At 39.0% G+C, this 9,461-nt stretch overlaps 1 protein-coding gene across 1 annotated transcript; it reads left to right on the forward strand.

The window, feature by feature from the left end:
• Positions 1-2,357: 2,357 nt before the first annotated feature.
• Positions 2,358-3,408, forward strand: B3galt9 (beta-1,3-galactosyltransferase 9). The gene has a single exon (XM_046451253.2). The coding sequence runs from the start codon at positions 2,498-2,500 to the stop codon at positions 3,179-3,181; it is 684 nt and encodes a 227-aa protein (XP_046307209.1). The 5' UTR covers positions 2,358-2,497; the 3' UTR covers positions 3,182-3,408.
• The last annotated feature ends 6,053 nt before the right edge of the window (positions 3,409-9,461 follow it).

Raw genomic sequence — 9,461 nt, forward strand, 5'->3', positions numbered from 1 at the left:
GCTGGGGATGTGGCTCAGTGGTTAAGTGTCCCTCGGTTCAATCTCCGGTGCTAAAAATAAATAAAAAGATTCACCAGACCACACTATTTGATGTTTCCTTGGTGAAGAAACACAAATGAATCCAGTAGGGATGACAAGTATTCCTCAATGTTTCAAACAGTTTTAGCATATGTGCATATACCAGGGAGTGGGCATTATTCCTAAGGTTTAGTTTCTTGAGTTGCACTCGAGAAACCACTGTACAATATTTCTCCTTGGTCAATGATGCTGTGGAGAGGTGATGTTGAAGTTTTTTACCAGGAACTCAGCATGAGACAAGGAGTCAGTTTCATGAGATACACAGGACTGGAAGCACTTGAAGAGGTTTGCTTTTTCTGTTCTTTGTCCTAGATTTACTCTACCCGTAATGTGATCAGCACTCACTCTCCTATGCAGGCAGCAGGTATTCTAGGACAAAAGCTCAGGATGATTGGCAAGAAACCTTATCCTTAAAGTTTGAGACACAAAGTACTTTATTGCAGTTGCTGTTAGACTGGAGTGATCCTGAGATACATTTGGACACACAGCATCTGGACTCAGTAACTTCCACAGCCGTAATATTGTTCACAAATAACATGCAGGTAAGTTTCCAATGATCTTTGAAACATTTGATATCTGTTAAAATAGGCTCTGAAAAAGTTGAAGTTTTTTCTATGTGTAAATCTGCACTGAGAAAAGGGAAGGGAGTTCAGATTATGCTCTTAGAAGTTTCTTTTGTTTTCTTGTTTTGTTTTTCTATTTAATGGTCATGGGCTAGGAGAGAAAGGAGTCAGGATTCTCCAATGATGAAGAGTAAGTTTTAGAATCTGACAAATTTGATTTCAGATCATGGGTATTACCCCCAAGCCCTTGCTCATTGTGTGTTCTTGAGGCAATAACTAAACTGTTCAGATACTCAGCTTAATTTTTAAAATGACCTATCTATTTACTGGGGCTAAATGAGTTAAGACATAAAAAGCTTAGCACAATGTCTGGCACACAACAAGTGCTCAGTAAGAGCTAACTATTATTATGGAAAGCTTTGTTGGTCAAAGCTCCAATGAATAGAGATTTAATTCCTTTACTGTTCCTTAGTTATATTACAATTTTGCAGATTCCCTTTCAGATGGAAAGTTTTTATCTCCTTCACTGAGGTGAAGTAAGTTTGGCACGTGTCCATCCTAAACCTTTGAAGAGGTGCCATGCAGATAGTGGGAATCTACCCATCCTGATAGAAACCAGATGGATTAGGAGACACTGTCAAAACAGACTCTGATTCAGAATTAGATTAAATGGGAAAGTCATAGTAGAAGAATGTAAATGTTTGATAAATATTACTGTGTGATGGCCAAGAAAAGCAACCACTTCATGGAAAAATAGCCCTTGACCTTTGTAATTAAGAGAAGAAACTGATCCAAGTCCTTCCATTCAAAAAAGAACATCAGATATTTTCCTATAGGTTTTTTTTTAAATCACAATGATGCCACTTGTTATGTAATATCCACATTTCTGTGTCTGGTTCTTCTTTGTAATCCCCAGCATCTAACACAGCTTCTTGGTCTAATAAGTAGGCTTTTATCCAAATAAGGAAGAGAACAACTAAGTGACATCTCACTCTGTGTCTCATTTGTGCCTAACATGGACTTAGAGCACTGGAGAAGAGAGAGCTGTCCAGGGGACCACAATCTAGTAGAACAGTCAGAGAATAGTGATAAATAATAAACACTTATCGTAGAGGTGTACTGCTAAGTGCTTCAAGAAATCCATAGAGCTGGGTGCAGCGGTGCAAACACATGTAATCCCAGCAACTCGAGACTGAGGTAGAACTGCAAGTTGGAGGCCAGCCTCAACAACTTAGTGAGGCCCTAAACAACCTAGCAACCCTGTCTCAAAATTGAACATAGAATAAAATAAAGGGCTGGGGATGTAGCTCAGGAGGGAAGTGCCTCTGGATTCAATCCCCAATACCATGAAAAAAGTCCCTACAGGGTTCACTGGTAGCAAACCAGGAATGGGGATGAAGCTTGAGTGACCATGTATCCTTTTCTTATTCAGGTGACATTCTGCAGACTTTGGACTCACCAGTGGTGCTTCATTCTGTTTAATGTCATACTGTTTCATGCCTTGCTTTTTGGGGCTGACTTTGTAGAAGAATATTTTCTGCATTCTTTGCCTCATGTAGATATGAAAGTTCTTGAAATTAAAGAGAAGGCAAGAAAACTGAATATGGAACCTCTAAGAAGTAATCCTTCCAAATACTATGTCTTGAGCCAGTCGGATATCTGCAAGGGGAAGAACATTTTTTTGCTCTCTCTTGTCTTCAGTAGCCCAGGAAATGGAACAAGACGGGAACTCATCAGAAAAACCTGGGGTAATGTGAGCAGTGTCCAAGGGCACCCCATTCTCACACTGTTTGCTTTGGGAATGCCTGTTACGGTAACCACTCAGAGAGAGATAGACAAAGAATCCCATAAGAATAATGAATGATATAATCGAAGGAATCTTCTTGGACAGTTTTGAGAACCAAACCCTGAAGATCATCACAATGACCCAGTGGGCTGTGACATTCTGCTCTAATGCCCTATTCATTCTCAAAGTTGATGAAGAGATGTTTGTCAATCTGCCAAGCTTGGTAGATTATCTTCTCAATCTAAAGGAACACCTTGAAAATATCTATGTAGGAAAAGTTGTCCATCAGGATACACCCAACAGAGACCCTGGTAGCCAAAACTTTGTTCCTCTTAGTGAGTATTCACAAAAATACTACCCAGATTACTGCAGTGGTGAAGCTTTTGTGATGTCCCAAGATGTGGCTCAGATGATATATGTGATTTTCAAAGAAGTACCCATTACGGTGCCTGCTGATGTGTTTGTAGGGATTTGTGCTAAGATCGTTGGACTTATACCCATCCACAGTTCAAGATTTTCTGGAAAAAGACACATCAGATACAACAGATGTTGCTATAAGTTCATTTTTACATCCTCTGACACTAAAGATGCTGAAATATCCCTGGCGTGGATGGAAATTAATGATGGGAAAGAATGCTCACTGTTTGAGACTTACTATGGGCTCATTTCCTGCAAACTTCTGACATACCTTGACAGCATTAAGCATTTTCACATGGGGACCATAAAAAATAATGATATGTATCTCAATGATTAAGATGTCTTTGCTTTTCTTGTAAGTCTGTCGGTTTTAAAATGCTTTTTTCCTGTTATAGAAAGCAGCCCTCTTTTCCCTTGTTTTATGTAGTTTCTCTGAATCTTTAATCATACCTAGCAAGGATACAAGATGTTTGTAGTGCTTTGATGTAATCTATGTTGTTGAGATCTCATTTTAAGAAATTTAAATTGGTGTGGCATGGTTTTTTCAAAATAAAATCTTTCAGAAAAGAGACTAGTACATCGAATTATAGCCAAGTCTTTAATATATTTTTATTTATTTTTTATATGGTGCTGAAGATCGATCCCCAGGTCTCACACATGCGAGGCAAGCACTCCACCACTGAGCCACAACCCCAACCCTATAACCAAGTCTTTCGATAACAATTATATAAATTTATATAAACAACATAATGTTTTGATACATGTGCATTCCAGAATGGCAAAATCCAGCCACTTAACATATGTTACCTTATGTATTTTTTAATGGTGATAACACTTAAAATATACTTTTCTAGCAATGTTCAAATATAGAATATATTGCTCCTGTCATTACCATGAAGTATAGTACATCTTCTGAACTTATTCCTCCTGTCAAACTGAAACTTTTTGTCCCTTGACAACATCTCCCTGGTCCCACCACCTCCTAGCATCTAGTAAAAACTATTTTACCCTGTTTCTATGAATTTGATATTTTAACACTCCATATATAAGCAGTATTATGTGGCAATTGTCATTTGGTGTCACGTAAGATGATGTCCTCCAGGTTTGTCCACTGTGCTGCAAATGATAGGATGTCTTTCTTTTTTTTTAAGGCTGAATAATGTTCTATAGTGGATATAATCCACATTTTCTTTCTCTGTTCATTCATTGAAAATCCACATTTTATCTGTTCATCTATTGATGAATTCTTTCTTCTTCTCTTTCTTCTTCTTTGTCCATCCATCCCTCCCTCTTCAGAACTATTGATTTTGCTTTACATATTTAGTTGCTTTGATGTCAGATGTACCATAGACCTATAATTGTTATATCTTCTATATGAATTTATCCACTTATCATTATATAATTATTTTCTTGGTCTAATTTGAATTTAGTTTAGTTTTGTTTTTGGTACCTGGGATTGAACTCAGGGGTACTTAGCCACTGAGCCACATCCCTAGCCTGTTTTGTTTTTCATTTTGAGACAGGGTCGTGCTAAATCGCTGGGGCTGGCTTTGAACTTTTAAGCCTCCTGCCTCAGCCCTCCTGAGTCACTGGGATTACAGGGATGCCCAATATTCCTGGCTGGTTTTACAGTTTTTGACTTACAGTTTTGATATCTGATAGAGGAATAGCTGTTTCTGCTCTTTCATTTCCATTTCCATGGAGTATCTTTTCCATCTTTTCACTTTCAAACTACATTAAAGGTAAAGTTAGTTTGCTATGGTTTGAATATGGTTTGCCCCACCAAAATTTATGTTGAGGCTTAATTTCTCACTGAGGCACTGTTGGGAGGTGGGGTGTGGTGGGAGGTGTTTGTGTTATGTGGACAGACCTCTCATCAGTGGAATAATTTTTTAAAATAGGAAACAGCTATTCTGGGAACTCAGACCCTCTTTCTGTCTTCTATACATGTTGGCTTACCCTTCTGCTTTTTCTTCTTGCCATGTTGTTATACCACAGGAGACCTCATCAGATACAGACATCTGATCTTAAACTTCACAGCCTGGAGAACGGTGAGCTAAATAAACCTCATTTCTTTATAAATTACCCAGTCTCAAGTATTTTGTTATGACAAGAGAAAGTGGACTAAACAGAATCTTTTATAGGAAGCATATTGTTGGATTTAAAAAAAAAACCTGTAGCCACTTCCTGTCTTTTTAAATTTTTTTTTTATTTATAGATGGACACAATATCTTTATTGTTTATTTATTTTTACGTGGTGCTAAGGATTGAACCCAGGGCATCACATGCGTGAGGCAAGCACTCTACTACTGAGCCATAACCCCAGCCCCCACTTCATGTCTTTTGATTAGGGAGTTTATTCCATTTATAATCAATGTAATTATTAATACATAAGGACTTGCTACTGCCTATTGTTTATTTTCTGGCTGTTTGGTAGATCCTTTGTTCATTTCTGTCTCTTTTTCTATCTTCCTTTGTATTACTTTATTTAATGACATGCTTTGATTCTTTATTTTTCATATTTTGTGTTTCTACTACAGGTTTTTACTTTGTGATTACCATGAGGCTTACTTGAAACATCTTGAGTTATAAAAGGCTATTTTAAGATGAAAATAACTTAATGTTGCTTGTATAACACTACATTTTTATTTCACTCCCTAGACACATTGGTGTTTGATGTCAATTTATATCTTTGCGTATCTCTTAAATTACTACATATGTTATTATTTTAATATTTTGTCTTGTAACCTTCTTACTAAAGATATAAATGATTTGCAGGGCTAGGGTTGTGGCTCAGTGGTGAGTGGGTGCCTAGCACGTGCAAAGCCCTGAGTTCAATCCTCAGCACCACATAAAAATAAATAAAATAAAAGTATTGTGTCCCAAGACAACTAAAAAATAAATATTAAAAAAATAAGTGATTCACATACCACCATTTTGGTATTTGGGTATTCTGAATTTGGCTGTGTATATACTATTACTAGTGAGCTTTACACTATGTTTTTCTGTTACTAGTTAGCATTCTTTTCTTCCAGCTTGAAGAACTTCCTTTAGCATTTCTTGTAAGGCAGGTCTGATGGTAACAAATTGCCAGTTTTTAAATTTTTTTATTTACTTATTTTGAGGTGCTGGGGATTGAATCAGGACCTTGCATGTACTAGACAAACACTCCAACATTTAACAACACCCCCTGCCCTTTTTATATTTTATTTTGAGATAGAATCTCCATGAGTTGCTCAGGCTGGCCTCAAATGTGCAGTTCTTCTAACTCAGCCTCCCAACAAGCTGGGATCACAGGTGTGAGTGTGAGCCACTGTACCTTGCTATATTTATTTTAATTGACACATAAATGTATTAATAAGATACAGTGGGATATTTTTATAAGAGTCAATGATCAAATCAGGGTAATTGGCATATCATCACCTCATATATCTATTCTCCCTCAGTTTTTGTCTGAAGTTTGTTTTGAATGTTTGTCTCCTCTCCAAAATTCATGCAGAAACTTAATGCAACCAGTATTGAAAGGTGGCCCATTTAGGAGGTAGGTTGGTCAAGAGAACACCTCCCCCGTAAATGGGATGAAGGTGCTTCCTGTCCTTTTGTCCTCTTCCATGCAAGGATGCAGCAACACAGTGCCATCTTGGAAGCAGAGAGCAGTACTCACAGACTGAACACACTCATGTCATGATCTTGGCTTCCAGCCTCCAGAATTATCAGAAATAAATTTCTGGTGAAAATCAATTTGTATCCAGTCTCAGATATATTGTTATAGCAGCATAAACAGGCTAAGATACCATCCTGTTTTCTCCTGGTCTATAAGGTTTCTCTAGCCCTTTGCCAGCCTTATTGGAACTCTCTTATATGAGAGCTTCAATAGCAGACTAGATCAAGCAGAAGAAATTTCTGAACCTGAAGATGGGTCTTGGCTGTCTTCAGAATCCTCTCTTTTTGTTTTTGATTTTTGACAATTTGATTATAATATGTCCCAGTGTATTCTCGTTTGGGTTGAATTTGATCAGTGATCTAGAATATTCCAATACCTGGATTTTACATCTTCCCCCAGATCTGAAAGTTTTCTGCTACTATTTCTAATTTGCCCTTTATCTCTCTCATCACCTTTAGGACCACTTGTATTTCAAATATTTGTTCCTAGGTTGCTGTCCTTTAAATTCCATAAACTATCTTCATTATCTTTCATTTTCCTCTGATCTGTTTCTCCTCCTCTGATTGTGTATTTTCAGGTAACTTATCTTTGGGTTGACAGTTTCCTTCTTTTTCTAGACATCCATATCTCTTCTAAAACCTGAGAAAACTTCTACAGTTTTTTTTTTGTTAAATAAGTTATCTGTGCTTTTCTCCATTTCTCCTCCCTCTGACAATCTCATAATGTGAAATTTTGTTCTCTTATTGGTGTCCTATAAGAAGTATAGAATAATTTCTTCATTCTTTTCTCATTGTTTTTTCTTTCCCCCTGACTACGTTATTTCCAAAGACCTATCTTCAGGTTTGTAAATTCTTTTTTTTTTTTTTCTGCTTGATCTAGTCTGCTGTTGAAGTTTCAATTGAATATTTTATTTCATTCATTGAGTTCTTCAGCTCAAAGATTTTTTAAAAATATTTTTTAATTGTCAAGGGATCTTTAATTTAATTTATTTATTTATATGTGACGCTAAGGATCAAACCCAGGGTCTCACGCACGCCAGGCAAGTGGCTCAGCCCTCAAAGATTTTTTAAAATGATATGTATCTCTGTCAAATGTCTCATCCAGATCATTAATTGTTTTCTTGATTTCATTGAATTGTTTCTGTATTCTCTTGTACCTTGCTGAGTTACCTCAAAATCATTATTTTGATTTATCAGGCAATTCATAAATTCCATTCCTTTGGGGTCAGTTATTTTATTTCTTTAAAAACAGGATGGATCTTAGTCTGCTTACACTGCTATAAAACTGTCATGCTTCTTTCCTTTCATGTTTCTTGTGTTCCTGTAATGACTTCTGCACATCTGGTGAAACAGTTGTCTCTTCCAGTTTTAGAGTGGCTTTCATAGGGAATGAATTTCAGCTGCACTTGGGCCCCAGGGAGTTTGTTGTTGGGTGGTGTGTGTGCTCTGGAATAGTGTAGCCTTGGTGCAACTTTTTAATCAATGTCTCCAATGATGTGAAAGCCCCAGCAGCCTAGGGTCCAGAATTTTGTGACAACTCTGGTGGCAAGGTTTTTCCACAATGGAAAGAGACTTAGCCGAAGGACTCTGTCTTTGTGATGAACCTGATAAGATGCACACTTAGCTAAGGCAGCACTGTTCCAGGCCTTAGGTGCTTGAAGTGGCTGTGGAGCTCAGGTCCAGGGTTCGGTGTCTTGTTGATCTACTGAGACTGCTGTGATATGGATACAGGCTCACTCTTTAAGGCATGAGTGGATGCAATTCTCCCACAGAGCCAAGACTGTGACTCTGAGGAACTTTCCAGTAGCTTAAGGACATAATTGTGACTCTGATGCTGGGGTCAGGACCCAGCACTGGCATGGCTTCAGGCAGGAAGGCGTGCTACAGAGGCTCAGACCTTGAGGAGCCGGGCACATCTGCAATTTGGGTTCCAAAGCCAATAGGGCACAGTGGAAACTTGAGCACCAGAACAAAGCATACTATATAGTGGTGACTATGGGACACAGCAGTGGTACAGGCTCTGTGAAGCTCCATGTAATGGCAGTGATGTATCAGGAATGGTGAAGCACAGTTGTGGCTTGCTCTTTGAGATGGGAAGGAATGCAACATTGCCTTCACTCCCTGTGACAGTGAGGTGCCTCAGCAGCATGGACTCTGAAGGGTAGGCCCAGACCCATAGAGGTGGATGCTGTGGCTATTCAGTCCTGAGGGTGAGGACACAGATCAGCCAAGGTCATGTTTTCCATTGGGGGTATTGTGCGAGGATGGGTGCTATGCTAGTTCAAGCATCAAGGTTGTGGTTGTTCACATGGGCCAAAACTCCATTTCCCTGGGGTCAGGGCAACAGATTGGATGAGGCACTGAGGGGTCATGGCTGCTTCACTAGCTTGAATGTAGCTTTTCCACTGGGTCTGTCCATTCCTTGAGGGATAGGACACCACATGGGCTCAAGAGCTGGGGTCTCAGCTGTTCTGACAGGCCTGTGCTCCAAGTAGCCAAAGGCAGGATGCAGCAGTAACTGGGATGGGTAGATGAAGCGTTTCCTAGGCAGCTTGTTACCAAGGTATGGGATAGCTGCAGGAACTTGGCTGGGGAACAATGCACTACCATGTTGAGCATGGTGCAACAATTGCAGAACCTCAGGGATAGAGGTGCAGTGGCTCCTGTTTTCCAGTAGCAGTTTAGGTCCTTGAAGCTTCAGACTAGGATCTGGAGTATGGTTACATGCAATGAATTGTCTCAGCAGCCTAGAGTGCAAACTAGCTCTTTGCTGATAGCTGTGATATCTGAGATACAGGCTATCTGAATGCACCCACAAAGCTTGAGTATGTAGTACAGATATTTTAAGAGGGATTGCATCTCTGGCATCAGGGTCTATGAAGGGTTTGGAGACATGGCAGCTCTTTCCCCAAAGCAGCTCAACAGTACAGACAACTTCTGAGGGTGCAGTGAGG

This window comes from Marmota monax, unplaced genomic scaffold (assembly GCF_021218885.2).
Source record: "Marmota monax isolate L192 unplaced genomic scaffold, Marmota_monax_Labrador192_F-V1.1 WCK01_AAM20220418_F8-fsc00020, whole genome shotgun sequence".
Classification (NCBI taxonomy): Eukaryota; Metazoa; Chordata; class Mammalia; order Rodentia; family Sciuridae; genus Marmota; species Marmota monax.